This window comes from Wolffia australiana, chromosome 1 (assembly GCF_029677425.1).
Source record: "Wolffia australiana isolate 7733 chromosome 1, ASM2967742v1".
Classification (NCBI taxonomy): Eukaryota; Viridiplantae; Streptophyta; class Magnoliopsida; order Alismatales; family Araceae; genus Wolffia; species Wolffia australiana.
The window spans coordinates 12,932,099-12,953,253 of NC_135835.1; the positions used below are offsets into that span (position 1 = coordinate 12,932,099).

General features: G+C 38.7%; 1 protein-coding gene across 7 annotated transcripts; it reads right to left on the bottom strand.

Annotated features, from left to right (window-relative positions):
• Positions 1–1,708: 1,708 nt before the first annotated feature.
• On the bottom strand, positions 1,709–20,856 carry LOC144707384 (uncharacterized). Of its 7 annotated transcripts, XM_078580503.1 has the most exons (18): positions 20,687–20,856; positions 20,159–20,224; positions 19,312–19,334; positions 18,955–19,130; positions 18,394–18,516; positions 18,180–18,281; positions 18,067–18,106; positions 17,838–17,983; positions 17,089–17,184; positions 13,456–13,510; positions 7,320–7,386; positions 3,550–3,769; positions 2,718–2,874; positions 2,600–2,637; positions 2,409–2,508; positions 2,236–2,343; positions 2,132–2,157; positions 1,709–2,055 (listed from the first exon to the last, which is right to left on the bottom strand). In XM_078580503.1, exons 2-18 carry the CDS (start codon positions 20,198–20,200, stop codon positions 1,994–1,996), a joined length of 1,581 nt encoding a protein of 526 aa, XP_078436629.1. In that variant the 5' UTR covers positions 20,201–20,224; positions 20,687–20,856; the 3' UTR covers positions 1,709–1,993. The 7 variants fall into 7 exon arrangements, with proteins under 7 accessions (XP_078436629.1, XP_078436623.1, XP_078436625.1 ...); XM_078580497.1 differs by having other exon boundaries at positions 17,844–17,983; positions 19,312–20,224; XM_078580499.1 differs by having other exon boundaries at positions 2,236–2,316; positions 19,312–20,224.
• Between the last annotated feature and the right edge of the window lie 299 nt (positions 20,857–21,155).

Genomic DNA, 21,155 nt, shown 5'->3' on the forward strand with positions numbered 1-21,155 from the left:
AGAAGATTTGAAGAAAACAACCACTGCTGCTCTCTAGATAGACCAAGAAAAAAAAGTCCGCAATTGTATGAAGGCTTTATTGCTTCAATGTTTCTGATTTATATCATATTCGATCGACCATCTTTTTTTATGTCTATGATTGCCTTATTTATATCACTATAATAAAACGGATCTCACAACTTGTTTGATTAAAAAATTATTCAAGGGTTTATGAAATCATACCAGCATGAGGCATTTCTCGTGTCAGACTGACAGTATGAGACAATGCTACAAACATAAGTGCCTTTAAAAGTAAATATTGTAATTATACATATCATTGTTAAAACATAAATGTTAGTAAATCTCGAAAAAGGGAACTTCCCATTCCTCATAAGGTGGTTACGTTACTTGTCTAAAAAAGAATGTTCCTGAACTTGTTTATCAATCAGATAACCGTATTCTTCATTTGGATAACATTTAACTGCAGCACATTGTTCAATACTGGGATGAAATAAAAAGGAAATTCACCAATAAATCTATCCCATTCTTACTATAACATTCTGATTTCTTCTATCTTCCTGCCATTGTATATTGAGTTTCGACCATTCTAGAATTTATTTACTATACATTTCCTTCTAATATTTATTTTGTTTATTCAAATTGTATCCGTCGCCAAACTTAGATAAGTTTTTTAAATTGGGAATGATGGTGTCACGTTTTTACCTTGTTAATTGGAGGTGGGAGTCATTGTTCCAGACTGTCACATTTTGAAGTATCTACTCACGTGAGTCAAATTTCTTCTTGAGTTATATGTTATTTGATATTCCTGGCTCAGATGCACTAAAATTTTCTCCCATCAGCTCTACATTTAAATACTTTTCTACACCTGGAAGTGACTCTGTCAACCAGAACTGCTCTTTCTCATTGTTCATGCAAAGCAAACCCGAGTGGAGTAGAACGACTAGTTGTGTATTACCAATTCAAGTCATTCATACGCTGTTAATGAATTATTAGAATAATTGATTTTGCTCAGAGGCCCCCTATGTTGACGTCAGATGCCATACATGCTAGTGAGAGCTTTGACAAAAAAAAAACTCTGAGAATGTTGCTGCGATACCAATATTTTGTTCTTCAGTAATATGTTATGCATTTTTCAAGAGACTGGGTGACAGTAGAAGATTCTTATAAGAAATAGAGGCAATCAACAGTACAATACTTTCAATAATCTATATGTTATCAGAAATATTTTCAAAAGGCCTTATTTATAATGCTGAGTCACATGAGTCTTTCAAGCCTCATATGGTACAATTCCCCTATCCGTGCAATGATTTGAGAGTAAATATAAATTAATGAGATGACAACTAACTATATCAGCATGGCATTAAATCCACAATTTTATTTACTATTCTATTATATTGTACATGAACAGATCGAAACACATCACTGTAATGATAATCTAGCAATGTTAGACTAGATGTTAAAATTTCATGATTGTATACCCCAACAGTAACGCTTAACAAAGAGTATAAATTTTTTAATATGGCAAAGAAGAAACCAATACAAATGCTAACATTTGGCAATGTTTTGGCTTGGTAGCCAGGGCTTTATTTTATTCCATGAATTTTACCAAGAATATTAAAGAAGAGCGCGTGGGGACCTACTTCATTAAGATATTTGGAGAAATTATCTCCAACATATGAAATTAAAGGGAACTTTGTGACCAGCATAAAGTCAGGAATAAGTTCATATTTTTCAATGGTTACAGCTAATAACTATTTTAAACCCAAAACAGAAATATGCTCAATGGTGGTTGCTATGCAGATTACAACATAGTATGTTTAAAAGAGCCCTTGTCAGAGTATTGTCATGATTCTTTATACCTGGAGAATGAGCTTGATGGAAAAGTGGTTTAACCAAAACTCTAGAACTGAAACAGTGTCCATCCAGCTTTGTTATTGGTCATGACCATTGATGCCTTGGCATTGATATAGCTAAATCTGTTGCTTTACATCTCTCAGATTTCGGGTCTTTTTCCAAATACTCTTTCGTGGTTTAAGTTGCTAGTTTTCTTGTAACCTTAAGAAAAGAAAAGATAAAAAAAGTAAGGCCAAAGATAATGAAGGCCAAATATCAAAACAGAACGCTGAATCACCTGGAGCAGTTGAGCATGACTCTTCACTGCACATTGGATAGGTAAATAATGAGAATCGTGATTAAATAATAATGCACGTAGAAAAAATAAAATCAAGGTTGCACCTGAGTAAGCTGGTGTTATCCGTCACAACATCTGCCGCAGAAAGCGACTGCACCGGACCACTGTTTCTCTTAGGGCTAGATCTGCAGTCAACGTCTCTTTGATACCTCCTGATGAAGAGATGCTCAATATATTCCTCAAGAAACTCCAATTGCCAGAACATTCAGGTGCCTACCTCGGCGAGTGAAAGCATATTGAATCCTCGTCTTCTTCTATACTCTGATGCCACAGAGATGACACGGGCCCCTCTGGTGGCAACCAGTCTCCATCTAGATCTGTATAAGCCGCAGGAAGAAAGCAATTCACATGGCGAAATAAGAGAGTGTGATAAAATTATTGAGCTACATAGTCTGGATAATAGAATACCAGGAATGCCAAAGTTCTTCAAATTGCACTTCGCAGACCTACAAAATGTGGCACTATAACACAAAGTAGAGGGAATGCAACTTGTATTAAAATGACAGAGTAAAATGGATATACTAACCTGGCACCTTGAGAAAACATAAAACCACTATTATCACTTGAAGTGGGTTTCGCTTTGCAGGACCGGTAAATATTAAAATCCTGGAAAATGGGTCGATCCTCACATGTACCATAGTCCATGTCATCAATGTGAGATTCTCCAAGTGTATCAATATCCCCTGGAGGACAAATACAATAGAAATGATAACATTCCTTTGTTTAATGATCAGAAACCAGAAACGGCAATGACAAAATGACTAATTTTTATCATTTCTGGACTGACAAGCAATTATGATTCATCTTGTGTGCATTAATTTTGAGCACAGAGGGCCCACATGCTGTGAAAGATAGTCCCAAATACAGATAATACTTCTATTCGTAGTGACTTTTGGCTTTCCACATAGTGATAGTTTTCATGTAAATTCTTAGTGACCTGAAATTTCAGGAAAACATCCTTAAATCACCGATTCAATGTATTACTGACAAAACTATACAATGGCAACTAATAGTTAGCAAAATTTTTGGACTTGCAACCAGATCATTACTGATATTAAGAGGAAATAGCAGAGATGTGGTTTAGCCATGTTGTGGGAAAGGCAACGAGGACATGAATAACATTTAGAGGAAAAAGGAGAGATGTGGCATGTGGTATGAGGAATTCACAAATCTTATAAGTACGGAATTTGAACTATCAATAGAATACATGGTGAGGAAAATACTCTGAAAAGTAGTTACTAAAAAACCATTTATTGATTTTTTTCAAGGGAAAAAAACATTTATTGATACATTCCTAGAGAAATAGAAATATACAAGATGAAATAAGTCACCAAGCTGGAGATTTTAATGTCTCTCACCAAGCTGCCATTCCCCATTGCAACTGTCACTGAAAAAGCTTTCTTTGCTAGACCGAAAAGGATGTAGGAATGAGTTCAAACCACCACGTAATATGTTTCCTTTTTTTCTGCGGTGTGGAGACCTGCTCGAATTGAACAGCGGAACTTTTTCATCCCATTTTTGACTTGTTAGCTCCCAGGGGTCATCGGAATTCAAAAAGCTACCCTCATCCATCGTACCCTGAAAATAAAAACTTTTATAAGGTTACTTTTCTAACTATATCTAAATAATAAAAACTATGAAAACAATAAAGCAATGAAAAAAGGGACTCCAGCCCCTCAGTATTATTTAAGACTTTGGTTCCTTAACATTATAACCAAACTAGTGCCAAAGAGATTGCCATTGTAGAAAAAGTTGAAGTTCCAAAGCAGAGTTGTTTTGTAGAAAAGTGGCAGGCAAGGCCTTTCTTTTTCATGAGTTTGAATGAACATAGTAATAGTTAATTGTAAAGGCGGTGGACTGAAGGGCTGGAGGGTGTTCCACTGAAGCTTGAGAAGACGGACAGGGATGCGAGGAATTGATGGGGGAAGTTGGAAGGGGGCATCACCTTTCTAATAGACAATCTGACATTTTCGGACAAATATTTAGTCTACATTAAAGGTCTTCGTTGTATAAACAAATAATCATGATAACAAAAGATCCACCCGTGTTTGCAAGTTTAAAACCAGAATTCAAAGAATCTGTTTCTCTAACTCTGTTTTGAGATATCGCTCAAGCGATGATGATGAAAAGGATAAAGAAGATGCGCAGACAAAGAGGAATTGGGAAGTGAGCTTTTTCTCTGCGGAGGGAGGAGGAAAGCACCAGTGATTGGGGAAAATACAGATCTTCATGAAGATGCAAACTAGAATAGCCATCACAGTAATATGAAAAAAAAGATCCCGGACAAAAGATTCCTCCCAAGAAGCAGCGTCCCATTTTTGCGGGTGCAAGCAGCTTGAAGACAGCAAAAATTTCTCTGATTTTAATATGCACAAAGAGAGGACTCCGCATAAAGCTCTGAGGCAGAGAGGAGGCATAATATCCTGGAGGTTGGTATGCTGTTAAAGTATTCCCTCAGCAGCAAGCAGATATTACACCAAGAAGAGGGCGGGGGCAAGGCACGAGGAGATTTTCAAGAAGGGCATCCCTTGGGTTAGTCCAAGTGATAAGCTACTGATCCAATGCATTGGGTGCTGATGAATTGAGCGAAAATATTTTGGAGCAAGTTGCTATGAAGATCTTTCGGCTATTGTTTTCATCATATAAGGATGAATCTGATAAGACTGTATCTCAAAAAAATGGGATCAATCGAGAGAATGGAGTGCACCTGCACCGATTTGGTGGAGATTCGCCTCCATGCTTGATCAATACTGCTGATCCTGTAAAAGAACTCACCACAGGTGAAGATCCCAGAATCATGAGCTGTCATCCTCATTATCTGGCCAAATGCAGCCCCATACAACGAGGGGAAGACTAGACAAAAGATTATTGAATCTCGTCCCCCAAGAAAAGCAGCTGACCCTTTCCCTTCTCCTTGTATCCTTTTTTGGGGTTCTTATTCCTTAATGGGCTCGCCTTCTGCTCTCCTTAATGAGGCTGACTTAGCCGTTAATGAGGCTGCCCTCCTCAATGAGATCAGTTCCTAGGTCATCGCATCCTACTTCGGACGACAATCTTCTGCTCCCTTATCTTCGGTTGACCCTCATTCTAACTGGTGTTGACCACTGCCTCCGCAGCCTGTATCTCACTTGAACATCCATTCTTTCACCCCTCTTATATTTAATGTAAAAGATCGAATCAGAATCTTGACACGAACTGATCTCCCACTTGATAAAGTACGTCCCAATGGTGCTTATAGGCCTCTTTTTTGTGTAGGCCTGTGATTTCAATAATTGAGCCTTAGGTATAATGGAAGGAGTTAAGGGGATGGTGGGGTCTCATACCTTGACAGACGTCATCCATATACAATCTTAATAGGTATTATAGCTATATTCCGCCAATAGAAGGCATGTGACCAACCATATGAGATACTCTGATGAGAAACACCTTAGAGTAGCAATTCAGACTTCTGTTGGTGACTTCAGTCAACTCATCTGTCTCTGTGTGATAGGACAAGCTGAGCTTCGATCAGGTGCCATGTTGCCTATGGAGCTCACAACAGAATGAGCTAGTGAATACGCTGCCCTGGCCAGAAGGAATGGAATTGTGTACTCATGAAGGTTGACAAGATCTTTAATAAAGTATTCTGCAACGGTCAAGCACAAAAGAGCTTTATTTGGAGAGTCTGTCTTCCAGGACCATGACTGAGTTGTACCCACGTGAAAAATGCAAACCTTTTAGAAAATCTAAGAGATGTCTTACCAAATTTGAGCAGGTGAGGGTTGTGATTGAGGTAGGCCCACAGGGCTCAAATTAGAAGAGAACTGCATGGAGTAGAACCCATTTGACTAACCATATTTTGAGAGAGCCGAACCATATAGGGGCACTTAGTTAAAGACAAGCTCTTCCAACTATCTTGAAACTGGTGACAATCTTAGGTCGTTAACAGAGGTTTGAAAACTATTAACAATAATTTACCTAAAAAATCCACATCACTGGAATAATCAGTTACACTGGGCCGAGTAAAGTTATAAAAAACTTACCACTTCTCCATAAAACTCTCATATTTCAAAACTGTGGGGTGAAAGAGATACCATTTTACAGATGCTCAAAACTCATGAATCCATCATTAATTCGTTGGCTTATAAATCTCTATGTGAAGAAGAATTTAAAGATCGTATGGTCTTGAGCATCCGACCATACAGAATGAAGTCACTTGCCAATGGAGCATATAAGAAATTGAGACCAAATATTTCAGTCCTGAAAGAAAATATAGCAGCTTCAGACTTGGGAGGCTAAGAATTGGCTAGGAGGAGCATAATCAGTCAACACTTTAAGCTGGATATTCTTCTACAACACTTCCCCACAAAACCTGCATCTAGACTATTTATGGTCCAAGCGTGTATTTGTTAAAGACTTACCAAGGACCTATCAGAGCAACAGAAGAAGAGAGGACGACAAATCGCGTGGCCACCTGGCCTGTGGACGCCCAACTGAATGATGGCGGGAAACGAGAAGACAGAATAAAGGGAAGCCTCGAGGGGAGGAAGTGCATCTTTTTTCAGAAGCTGTTGCGGCAAGATCCTCGCATCTTGGAAGCTGATCCAGCTCTCGAAGACTCCGGCAAGGGAGGGGACGCTGATCCGGCCTTCTCTTGAGAACTTCCTTTACCTTCGTCATTTGCTTATGTGTTGAACAGTCTTCTACTCTACTTCATTTGATTTGAGTTCGACCAACGACTCCGCTACTTCGTCTACGTTCTTCTCTGTATTCCCTCGCGCTTTCTCTTACGGGCAAGATACTTGGTGGAAGGCTACGTCGTTTGGCTCCTGAGGAGGCTTAACAGTGGTATGTTGCTTCTGGGATTTGAACCTGCATCCTGACTCTCATACCATGTGGGATTCAAGCGTTTACCAACTGTGCCAAAAGCTAGGCTGATAGCATGGGCTCTACTTTCCATCTTTAAGCCGGATATTCTTCTCAGCAGGTTCATTTCACTAGATCATCTAACAGTTCTGGCGGGGAGAAAAGAATATCACATTATAGGAAATCCTTGTCAGGCGGTAGTAAAATGCACCCAAATACTCAATGCAATAGTACTACAGTAAAATAGTATGATAACATAAGAGGAAAATAAATGGAAGATCACCAGGTTTTTTCGAAGGTCACTTTGGAGGCTACCCACCCACACAGAGCTTGATGTTGGCGAGCGGTAACTGTAGAAATTAATTGCATCAGATTGAGAAAGAAAAATGTTCAATTACGTCAAATGTATTCAATGCATATTTAGCTTCAATGAGAAAAAGAAAATGAATGCATAAAAATAAGAGTAAGAGTGACAATTAAATCCGAATTTGCATACAGAAACTTTGATTCCAGCCATTACAATACTAACTAAAGAACTGAGAGATTACAATTAAAGGTCCAAAATAAAAGAAGAAATTCCATTTTTTTAAGTAATCTCAGGTGCTTTAAGCAATGCTTCCTTTACACATTCTGCAAAATTTTGTTCGCTGGCTTATTTCAAAACATTCTTCAATTGCCCAAGAGGTTTCTTACGGTACTTAATGTGGAATACAAGTCTATCAGGAGGCAAATTTTCAACAGAGGAAAGGTCCTGAGCCTGGAGCAAGCTATTCGGATCATCCTGGAAGAGACTGGAAAAAGTCTTTTGGTGACCCAATTGAAGAGACCAGTACTGGGTAGCCGCAAAGAGTAAGCCCTGTAAAGGCCATGCTCTAGAAGCAGGGGAACAGAGAGGTCAGAAGGAAAAAAAAAAAAAATTCAACCCAGAGAAACATGGGTGTGTTCCCATTGCAAGTATGAGACATTTTGGGATTTCCATGGAAAGCCATAAAAATATAGTCAGGCGCATACAGTAACATATCAGGAGGATACTACTAGAGGGTCGGATGCACCTTGCAGCCATACACCATCTGTCTCAATCTCTACAATCGCCATTATCTCCTTCCACTGCCAGTATTGTGGCAGGGAAGGGTTTGTTGAAGGAGCGCACTGCAGGATCAGCATTCCTCGGACTATGGAGACTGATGCATAATATGGATGGTCAAATATAGGGAGAAGGTCAACATTAGGAAGCCTTTTCACTTGGAGAAGCAAAGAACAGGATGTAGTGTCAAGATCAAGTTCTGAAACCAATTTCAGAGCTCTATCTAAAGGGATATGTGAAGCTCTTTGAGTTAGAGGGGTCCTTGACGACCTGAAAGTTTTTTTAAACAGGCCAGGTACAGTCATAACAATCACAGTCCTGTTCAATCAGCAAACAATTGATATTGAACACAGTCCTGTTCAACATGATCAAATGAAGCATGTTGAGATTGATAGACACTTCAACAAGAGAAATTTTACAAAGGTATTATCTAGATGAAGTGTGTTCAATCAGCAAATTAAGCAGCAGACATCCTCACTACAGGGCGAACAGAAGCTGGGCATGAAGCATATATACCACGCAGCTTGTGGGATGTCAGCAGGCACCTTCTTTATTTATCCTTTTTCTATACTAAAGCCTGTATCTCGCCTCTTATTCTATAATTACCCTATGAGATATGTTTTGGATCAGATTTACTATATTGGGTCTTCCAAGACTTGAACCAATGTAACCCAGTGTAAGGACTGGATAACCTGTGTCTAATCGTACGAAAGTATCATTCTTGCTGATTCTCTTTGTTGGCAGCTAGGGTTATGAAAGGTGGTCATTTTGTAGTGATCATTTTGTACCCGGGCACAGATGCAAGAGAGACCAAAATCTAACTATGGATTTGTAAAAAGAAGCTTTACCTGAAGAAGAAACAGACTGGATGCAAACTGATAAAAGATCCTATCATAGAAAAGTCAGCTTTCACCGGCCCAAGCTTGTCAATATAAGTTCCGAAAATACCAAATTAACCTTGAGAAAGTGTCATCAACATAAACAACCAACAAACAGCATATCTCAAGGGATAAATGAGCCTCCCTGGTGATTTTCGAAGTCACTAAAGAAGAGGGAGACCAAATGGAACGAAGAAGAATGAGCCGGCCACACATCAGATTCATGTCTGCCATGGAGAGTAGCATCTCTAGGACAGCTAGAATTTGATGTGTCCGAGACTCCAGGATGGGACAGCATGAACACTGTCTTGACCGACATGCGGCATCCCTAGGATGCAGGACGTGTCCTGGGATGCATCCTTGGACGCTCAATGTGTTGAACTGGAACCGCAATCTCTCTCCACTGTAGGTGGGCCACGGGTTATAAGTGGCCCACCAAGAAGCCTCTCTATTTCTCTCTGCCCTCTCTCTCCCTTTCTTTTCTTGGGGGAGACTATCAGACACTTCCCACGTGTGATCTGGTAATAAGTGATCACACGTGGGAGGATCCACTTACTAAACCTCCCACGTGGGAGGTTCTTTAAGTAACTCCCACGTGGGAGACAGCTGTATCGCCTTTAAAAGGGGCCCAGCCCTAACCGCCTGAATGTAATATTCTTTTTGGCCTTTTCTTGAAGCGGTTATTCCAGATCTGGGCCGCTCCTGGCAGGAACTCCTTCCCTCCTCTCATCCAATCATCTCCATGCCATTTTAACACAATGTTCGAAGTAGACCCAGCCCTACCCTTAGATATCATCGATGAAATAGCCTTAGAGCCAATATCCTTTTTGATTATGCAAGTAACCTACAAGGATACACTTCATTTATCCAGGTAAAATTTCTCATAATAGATCGTGAGTTGGTGAACAGAGCATGTACAGCAAAAGATTTGGGGGAAGATGAAGGACTATCAGGGTAGAAAACAAAAAAGGACGGAAACAACGGCATGCGATTGGCAGCATAAAGAGAATGGAGAGAGACAGACAGACAGACAGACAAAGATGGATAACGCATAAATACAGGAAAATATTTTCCGAGAGCTTTCGTCAATGGTTCGCCTTAAAGGTGCAGAAAGCATGTCACATACTACATACGGTATGAGGGAAATTAGACTGTTGTCTCTTTCCCGTTATGGCCTAAATTGTCATACTGTCAGTTTGTGTCTGTGTATTTACATATCCTTGGTGATAAGAAATCACACACTTTTTGTCATGTTCTTGATTTTCTTTTTCCCTCTCTTGTTCAAAGGGAAACCTTTTTTTGAAAAGAACGTTCAACGTGAAACTTAACAGTTCTATCATGATAGAGAAATGGAAAATGCTTGACAGTGGAACTCTTTTCTTGCCATTCCTTTTTCCATCTTCTTTTCTATTTTATTTGATCCTCCGAATTTCTCCTACATATGTGATTTTGATCACTAGATTCTCAGCTACCCATCAAACCATACCTAAGTCCTGGCTATATTGAACATATACAAACAGATGGAGAGCAACATACACAAACAATACTTTAATCTACCTATTTTAGGAAGACATGCATTTGTGTGAATTAGAGTGTTTTGCAGCTGATCTCTTTCTAATGTGGATGAATTCTAGTTCTTTCTGGTCTCTAACTGTAGCCTATCACTAAAATATCCCCTATTCTATAGTTTGCCTGTTGAAGTTTTTAAAATTCAAAAAAGCAGCAAATAATTCATATCTGATCATTAAATGCAAGAATTTTAATCAATTATTATAGAAATAACTAATTTTTCTTCAAAAAAATAAAATTATTGCATTTAATGAAAATATGATTCGTCCTAATCCAACTAATGCTCAAACTATTTCCACAAATGTTTTTGGAAAATACCGGAATTTCTTATTTTTTGTGTTTCTTCCTTTAAACCCCTGGAACTTCCTGTATTGTAATAATGCCCTTATGAGATCCATCTTATCGGATCCATCATACTGCATCCCTGAGATCCAATATCATCGTGGCCCAATACAAATATCGGGTGTCTACCATTGAAAGGAAAGAGAAGCATTTTGGTGTTTTCCTTCAGGCTCTAGGGTTTAGACAGGTGGATCAAGGGAAGTGTCCGAAGACAACACAGTTCAAATGACTTCAATCATGAAAAAGAAACCTTCTTATGTCCCCATTATTTCAATATATATTTCTTGATTAATACACAGCACACCCAGAAAACATTTAATAGAAATCTTCAATGTGATTATCTGGGAAGGGGGAAAGGAGAGGCCAAGTGGAGGAGGCAGGGACCGACCAGAGACAAACCTCCTGGAGATGGCTTGAAATGTAGACGGTCTTGAGATGGGATGGGTTTTGTGGGGGAGAGGCCCTGACACAAAGAGGAGTCAATAGAGATTGGGATGTCTTCAACTTCAACACGAACTTTATTACTCTTAGCTGACCTCCAAAAGGGGAGGGCTACATCTGTTTAAAGATAAAAACAACAGTGCCATAACTATCAAATGTGAAAAATGTCCCTCGCAGGTTACTGACAAAAATGGCCCCAGAAGCCCTAATGACTAAAAATACCCCTAGATATGACAGGGTCGAATCAACATTCAACAAAGACTTATGGAAGGAGGATATGGTAATCAAAGTCTTCAAGGACAACTACGGATCATGAATGGACGGGGAGCAGCATACCACTCCAAGCAGAAAGGCATCTGCATTTTGGAAGGGCCTGAGGCAAGTTTTGCCAAGTCTGACAATCTTTTGCTGCCGCGCTGGGTGATGGATCCATTTTTCACCATCGGCTGAATGACAGGTCTGCTAGGGTTTCCCAATGTGCTGACTTCCCATGGTTGTTCACACTTGCTAGGTTGCCAAGGGCCATGTTTGGTGACTGTTGGGACAGCACATGGAATCCATTGTTTGTCGGAAACTTGTCAGCACTTAGGATGGAAGATTATCAAAGGATGCAGCAGTCCCTCCTACATTTGCGACCTGTGATTATGACAAAAGATGAGTGGATGTGGTCTGGCATACCCTTCTCTGACAGGGATGCGTACATACAAATCAAACACACAATCAGAGAGCAGGAACTGTAGACCATCAATGCATGCCGAGTCGTATGGAAGATAGAGGTCCAGCTAAAGTGTAGTTGTTTTGGTGGTTGCGCCTTTGACAAAGGTTGGTGGCGCAGGCCTTCAGGAAGTAATGACTACTGCAAGTCCCAGAGAGTGCTAAATTCACGAGGGGTGAAGAAACTGCTTTCCTCATTTCTTAGAATGCCTGTTTGCTCAGGCAAAGTGGCCCAGCCAACCAATGACAGGGGTGGATGCCTCCTCCGAGGACGCCTTTTGGGACTCTCTACAGGATCGGGTACCCAAGGGGCCAGAAGAACGAGACAGCTGTTCGCTGTGTTCTGGGAAATATGGTTGCACTGCAACAAGGCCATTTTCAAAGGATGAGAGGTGTTGCTAGTTGGTGTAGTACACAATGTAGGAGTTTAGTCTTTGTTCAGTGTAGAGGAAGGTGAATGGGATGCAGAAATCCTTCAGGTCGTGTAATTGCAACTTTTTTTACTGATCAACTTTATAGGGAGGATCACTGATTATATAGGGAAGGTCACTGATCTTGGATGACCTTCCGGGCCCCCTTTTTTCAAACGAAATACAATTAACGCTAAACTAAAACATAGATTTTGCATAATTATACAAAATTGCAAGTGGACACTTTTATTTGCATAATTCTAAGAATGAACACCTTCCTCTTCCAGTATTAGTTTCATGGAAAATAAGGCAAGCGATAAATCAAAAACTGAGTTTCATAGACAACATTGAACATTTTAAGGTGGGTAATCATTGCAGAAATTATTTCTTTGCTGACGAAATCATGGAAAATGGGTTAAAACATAAAAAGAATGTTGAGCATAATTACCATTAGCTATGTTCCGAAAACAATGTGAATACTTTAATATATTACCTTTTGCCTCGATCTCCCATAAATAAGCACATTTTCTCACAAAGAATATAAGAATAATGAAAAAGGACATTCCTAAATCATCAACGTCAGATTTTCACTAATGGACACTGTAAAATCTGCTCAAGGTCTTGATCTCCTCCCTTTGATGCCCCTCTCTATGTTGGCAGCAGACAAGAGGATGATGACTAAGGTTTGAATAAACCAATAGTATATTTTTCATTAAGCCAAGCCAGTTTAAATACCTACCAGTAACAAGGGTATGTGGACCCCACTTACTAATGTGGCTTTTTCCTAGAATAAGTCACGTGATGCACAGTCACATGGGCCACCTATAACTGTCACCCACATTCAATGATTTAAAGAAATAAAAGGATTAATGATATGGGCCTCTTTAACATGTGGCCCATTTACAGGAATAAAGATGATAAATAAAGAACAAGAAATAAAAACGATATCTCTTGTCAACAGACATCATAACGGAATATTACCTCTCCAGTTGCCTCGGAGAGTGAACAGGTGTTTTCATACTTATTTTCCCAAGCCCTGTTATGAAAAAAGGACATATGTAAGATGGACAGAAATGATCTCAGACATCTCAATTTTTAGCAACAACTCTCACAGGCATAAATGAAAAGCGAAATAAGTGCTAAATCTACAAACTCAACATGAGTTCATCCAAGTTATTGACTGTTCCTGCCCATAGAAAGAGACTATCTATTCTGTTTTCCCGGAAAACAGAATAGTCACTTGTAAGATATTTGTGTTCATTAAACTTTTTATTCTTTTTGATAAAAATAATCCCCCAGAGGGAGAAAAATTCCCAGTATTAAAAGTTAAAGTCATGTTGTCCAAAGTAGTAGAATCAGATCCGCTAGTAGGTTGGTCGCTGCTGCACTCTATACCAGAAATATGTTTCAATTTTCTTTATTTTCAGCATAAAACTTGAAATATCTCGTTGAAATAGATACCTAATCCTTGTTGTCAAAATGCGTTAGAAACTGCTCAAGTCTTGATCTTCTCCCTTAGATGCTCTTCTATATGGTGGCAGCAGATGGGGGGCTGATGGCTAGGGTTTGAATGAGCCAAAAAGAACATTTTTCTATTGCAACAAACTGGCTTAAATACTTTTCAATAAAACAGAGTCTGAGGGTGCCACTTACTAAAGTGATCCATGGTCATGTGGGCCACTTATAACTGTAGCCACATCTAATGCTTTAAAAGACAAACTATATGAGCCACTTATAACATGTGGCCAATTCATAGGAATAAAGACGAAAAATAAAAGACAGCAGGTAAGAACATGATCTTGAATCAACATCGCCCCCCGCAATTTAGCTGTAAACCATGATCATGCCCAACTTGTTGACCAACTGCCGGAAGTGTGGTCCTGGAAGCCCTTAGGTGAAGATATCTGCAGTCTGTGCAGCAGATCCCACAAATACTGGATTTGATAATGCATGCCTCAATTTTCTCTCTCACAAAGTGCCTGTCTAGAAGAATGTGCTAGGTTCAATCATGTTGGACTGGATTCTGTGCTTTAGCTATAGCTGGCTTATTGTCACAATAAAACCTTACACTCTTATTGGAATGGAGACCACGTTCCTCGAGTAATCTCGAATCCAGATAGCTTGACATACTCTTCGCACCCTTTCTCTATGCTCTGCATCTGCAGTAGAGAAGGGCACTATCTCCTGTTTCTTACTCCAAGTTACCACACTTCCTCTGATAAATGCACAATAACCAGTAGTTGAATGAATGTCAACAACTGAGGCAGCAAAAACACTACCTGAGTACGTCTCAAACGTCACACCTACATTCATTGGCCGTAGTCTACCCTGATTGACAGTACCCTTTCGGTAAGCCAATATCCGATTAGCTGCATGCAGATGAACTTCACAACGATCGTTCATAAATTGACTTAACTAGCTCACTGCGTACACAATATCTGGATGGGTACGATTCAAATAAATCATGTTTCCCACTAGTTGCAGAAACTGTCAACATTTTCACATAACTGTCGACAGGGGTCCCAATAGGTTTTGAGGAAACAATGTTCGTTTCTTTCATCAGTTTTAATAGACATTTGTGTTGTGAGAAAGCTATTCCATCATGTTGATGTCAAACTGCATGGACAAGTTCTGACTCAAGCTGTGAATTCCATCTGCATCATCTCCAGTTATAATCATATTATCCACAGTGACAATCAAGATTGCCCATCAACCATCAGAACTATATTTGAAGAACATAATGCAATCCCTATTAATCTTCTGGAAACCCAAAAATTCATTACTCTAGCTAGTTTGCCAAACCAATCTCTAGGAGTCTGCTTGAGCCCATATAGTGCCTTTCTTAACTTGCACACATCACCTTCCTGATTGGTAAGTTTATAACCAGGAGAAATTGACATAAACACATCTTCTGTTAATTCTCCCCAGAGCAACGCATTCTGCCATCATATTGATAAAGATTCCACCCACGTTTTGCAGTCAAAGTAATAGATATTCTCACACTATTAAACTTTGCAACTGGGGAACGTCTCAAAAGAGTCAATTCCCTGAGATTGGGTATGACCTTTATAGCCACCAGTCTAAACTTATATTTGTATAGTTCTTCATCTGCAGTGTACTTAGTAGTATACACCCATCGGTACCCCACTGGTTTCTTCCCTTGCGGCAATTCCACTAGCTCCCAAGTTCATTTCTTCTAAGGGCCTCCATTCCTTCATCCAATGTCATTCTCCATTTTCCATGTTTTAATGTTTCTTCCACAATGTGTGGAACTTGTATCCTCGTCAAAGAATTCACAATTACATTCCACTCAGAGTTTAACATCTCATAGGAAATATAATTTGCAGGAGGACATCTGCCAGCAGTCCTGCAGCGTCCCAATCCTTTGTGTAAAGCAATTGGCCATCCCAATCATCTTCACTTTGTTAATCAATCACTTCTGTAGGTTACTCCCTTCCATCAATTCGCAATTCATCTTCACCATCCGGCTGCTCTTATTCTGAAGATGTGTTTATAAGGTCTGCTCCTGGAGCCCCCCGTCCCTGCATGCCCATCTCACTAGATGGCGCCTCACCCACAGGTACAGTCTCTGATAATTACATCTGAAACTGTCTCTCCTTTGAAATCATTAGAAACTGAAAATCTGAATCCATACTTTTGAATTGGTCAGCCTCCCTCGCTTCCTCCTGGTAGATCATGTCTTCTTCACTGAACGTGACATTAGCATACACATAAATTTTCCAAGTTGAAGGTTGATAATGTGTATACTTTTTCCGAGTATTCAAATACCCCACAAACACATATTTCTTTGATCTACGATCAAGATTTCTAGTGTATATATCATGAACAAGTACATACGTTGTGCATCCAAAAATCTGAGGAAGACTAGTACTCAGCATTGCACTTGGGAAAAACTGAATCAGAAAAACCTCTTGGGCTACGAAGACCAATTGTCTTAGTTTGTCTGACTGCAGTTCGGACGGCTTCTCCCTAATAACACTTTGGCAAATGTGTTTGGAAGAGCAGTGACCAAGCTGAGCCTGGAATATGCCCAAGTTTACCCTCTACCAGGCCACTCTACTGCGGTGTATACACACATGAAGATTCATGGACAATCCCTTGGCTTCAAAGATAGGATTAAAATATTTTCTGCCATTATTGGTCCTGAACCATTTAACTCAAACTTCAACTTAGGTTTTAATCATTTCACAAAATTGCAGAATAATCTGGGTAATATCAGCCTTTGAGTTGAGTACAAAAAGCCATGCGAAATGACTATTTCCGTGATAATTATTGGTGAAAAGCTTCACGATCTCTCCCAATATCCTTGAAGTTATTATAACTATGGCCCATATTTAATGATTAAAAGGGCAAAATATATGGGCCCCTTAAAACTTGTGGCCCATTAACAGGAATAAAGATAAAAATAAAAAATAGGAGATGAGAGCATTATCTCTAATCTACAAATATGCATTCTCGAATGTTTACAAAACCATTTGGCTCCCATTTTCCCAAAAAACTGAAGAAATCATCACTCTATCCAAGATATATTCATATGTAAACGCATTAAAGATTCAAATATCGTAAGTTGTATCCTGAAGGCTGCTCATTAACCTTTGACAGAAAATGCAACATGATGCTCTTCAGATGCCCGGTCTTCTGATTCACTGTGTAATTGATCTTCGCCTACTAAATCAAGGATTGAAATAGCTGCAAAAAAAAACTATTTTTAATAAATGGGATTTTAAAGCTGAATAATTTCTCCCATAAATCAAAAGTAAGAGATGTAAATAAAGGAAACTGTATTCCTGCACTTGAATAAATTTTGGAATATGCTTTTGATTTAGGAAAGTGTTTAAGATGTGATATAGTCCAAAAATATGAATGAGGTGTCTTAATGTTTTTGCAGACTTTTTGAACACCATGAGAGGAAGAAAGGCAAAAACAGCTCACTTGTCTGTTAGGGAATGAGAAGTATACACAAGTCGCTATTGAGCCAAATTAGTCGTGGCGCATATAATCTACAACAGCTAGAATAATGGTCCTATTGCCTCAAATGGGTGCAGCACATGACACACACATGCAACATGAGTGCACTGTAACACTCATAATTTATTTTCGATACCCCAAATTTTTCTAAATGTCCTGCACATTGTTGTATTATCTGGTCTATTGGTAAACCAGGTGGAACATAATTCAAGATGGAAAATGGTAAGAGAAATGTGGCAGATGTTTTAATAATTGTAGAAAAAATATTACTTAGCAAGATGCCATCTAATGATCCACCACAGTAAACATCGTACTAATCTGGAATAAATTCTTGAATAGAAAAGTCATGAAAGAGATTGAAATCAGGACTAGACATTTACGATTCTCCAAATTCACATCCTTTTTAGAGGAGCTTCTCATCTTTGGGATATCCAATCTTCGTCCCATATCTAATTTCTTACAGTAATCGAAATGATCCTCAGCTTTTCTTGGTGAGGATGTGACAGCGTCAACTGAAGATCTGAAATGCAAGTGCTATCAAGCAACAGAATGAGGAATCAATAACATTTATACACAGATGAATCGAAGATAAGGGAAACTCACTTTGGATCACGGGTTTCATCACCAGAACTTGATGAATTATCTGCATCAAGAACGAAGAGTGAGATAGATAAAGTGAATTGGGGTGAAAATAAGATATAGGTAAAAATCTTCACTTTGTTTCATCAAAGTATCATGGCAAGGTTTGACTCTTTTCTCTAAATTTAATCCAGGTGATCTTTCAGATCTGGTGCACATCTCACAAGTAATAACACCATCTGTATGACAAAAGGATGTAGATAAAAAATATATTCTCCAGGAAAACCAATCATAAATGATACTCATATTGATATAAGATACAAATCAAGTCTAACCGATGCATTATTGTACCTTCCAAAGAAAAATGTGGTAGGGAATCATTACTCGAATCCCACAGGTATGGTGAGGCTTTCTTGGATGAAACTGTGGAAAAGCTTTGAGAGGCCTTCATTTTCCCTTCCGAAGCATTAGTCACTGAAAAGAGGCGAGATAATTTCCAAAAAAACATACCAGAGAGAATTTGGAGCTAAAATAGCAGACTAGATTATCCTTGATGAAAAAATAGTAAGAAAATTGAAAAAAATGACGCACGTTCAAGCCAAGAACATAATATTACACATGAACGATTTTTTGAGAAAATCAAAAATCTCAGAAAAAAGCTATTATTATGATAATATTCAAGAAATTTAGGCTATTATTATACTTAAGTTTAAACTCCTTTCAGATTCTAGTCCTGTGGCATTCTTCTGGTCCATGTGTCGGTGCAAAAAGAGGATAATTAAAAACGCAAAGCAGACCACATTAAAAGAATTGAAAAGGAGAATTGATTATGTATGATCACCGAATTAACGGTAAGGCTAACGCAAGAATCAGAACATAAGGTAATTGAGTAATGGAGGGAATGAAACTCACTATTTTTATCGTGAGGGGAGTATTCATTGGTTTCTTCGGCTAGATTGTTCAAGCTGAGAATATCCAGCGAAGTCATTTTTTCTTGATCATGCAAATGCTTGTGCTGTTTATCTTCATGATATTCTTTCCCAAGGCTTAATTTTTGGCGTTTTCTTTGCTCAAAGTATTGCTTTTGCCTTCAGACAGAAAAGTAGAGTCAGAACTACCCTGATTACAAAGTTTAATCACGTAATCATAGACTTTTTTCTAGAAAATTGACATTTCAAACAAATACCCATCCCTTATCTTTCGTAAAAACAATGGACACAGGCAAAAGTTTTGTAATAGCCTATATAAGATTAAGAAATTGTTCCTCACCTTGTGCGTGTTGACTTCCTTGACTGTGTTATTCGGTCCACAAGCAGCAAGAGATCATGGCCATAATCACAAAACCATGAAAATACACAATTATTCCCAAAAAACTTGATACTTTCAAATTTAAATATGTAAATCCTGAAAATCATTTTATTGCCCCAACCTATTATCAGGGGAACAACATTCGACGCATGGCGATCATTAGTCCGCATTTGAAACTTCTTTTAATTGGCTAGACTGTTTTTTAAAAAGATTCGATTAAGATAAAAGGAATAACGATAATGCAGGGACTCTCGAGATAATTATTCTTCAAAACCGTGACAACAGCACACTGATTTTACAAAATAGCTAAGATATAGATCCCTGAGGAATTTAATGGAGACGAATGCTGATAATATGATTTTTTTTCTGGAACTAACTTCTCTCGTAATTTCAGACAATATGGCTGTTGATTTTAAGAATAAAGTAAGAAAGCATCGGCATGACACTCCATGAAGAAATGGTGAAAATGAACTGGTTCCTATTTTACTCTCGTCTATCAAATCAAACTGATATCGAATTCGCCTAATTCTGATAGTTGTAAATGAAACAGTAAGACATCTAAATGCTTGACGAAAGTAAAATCGTTTTAACTTCTTTCACTAAGCCAGACTTTTACTCAGACAACCCCAATTCCAAAATACCATCTGCAGTTTCTTTGGAATTTCCTTTCATAACATCAGCGAATCTAAACTTCCGTCATATTCCATCACCTTGCGGACTAGGGCTGAATTTCTTGCACCATATTCCACTTTCCACAAAGAGCTCAGGGATCCAAGAAAACAGTCGATATCATTTATAGCCAACTTACAGTGGATACTTTTCGTCGGGAACCTCCCATCCACTGCAACATATCGTACGATTTATTTTATCCTACCTGCGGAAGGAAATAATTATGAAAAAAGTAGTCAATTTTTTTGGCAGAAGATCCGCAATGAACGTCGATTCAACGTATCGATTTAAAGTGCATGAACAAATTACAGTTCACTTGTACTGAATTGCACAGAGATTAGATCGAAACCCAGAAAAAATGAAATCAAGGACTATTCTATACGCTAAATCAATGCTTTAACTGCCAAAATTCTTGGATACGAGGAGTTAAAAGTCCTCGAGATACCTAACCAGTGGCGTCGCTCAAAAACCCCTGTTAATAGTATTTTACACATAAGTCAGGCGATTAACATTTTGTCATCGTCAAACCCTTTTTTGTCCGACGTCTTGTAGAGTTCTGGATTCATATCAGACGAAAAGGCATACAGAATTGATCCCAACAGTAGGCAATTGGCGTTCGAAAAGGATATAAAACATATAATGTGTCAAATTCTCGCGAGACATTTACCGTTTTCTGCTTTCCCGAGTCAAATAAGGAGAATCGAGGAAACTGACAGAGAAACAATTGACAAATTATCATTCCTGAGGAGGATCCAGAAGAATATACATCTCTCCCGAGAGGAAAGTAAATCCTTCAAATTTCGTCGTGAGCAGTTCGCGAATCCTTCCATTAAACAAGTCAGCTCGTCTTTTTGGTGGGACATGGGCTAATTGAGTTATTAAATTTGTCCAATTTTCCCCCGAGTTATTTAATTTGTATAATCAAAGTAAATCCCTCCCCGGGTCCTACTTCAGCATAGTCTCGGATGTGGGTCCGATCTCAGAAAACAAACTCAAGAAATAAAAAAGTGAAATAAATATGAAAAAGTGAAGAAATATTATAATCTCTTTATGTACGGTCTTGGTCCGGTCCAGTCTTGATCGGTCATGTTGACTAGTCAATGTGAAAGTAAATGTCAAGTTGACTTGGTCTTCTC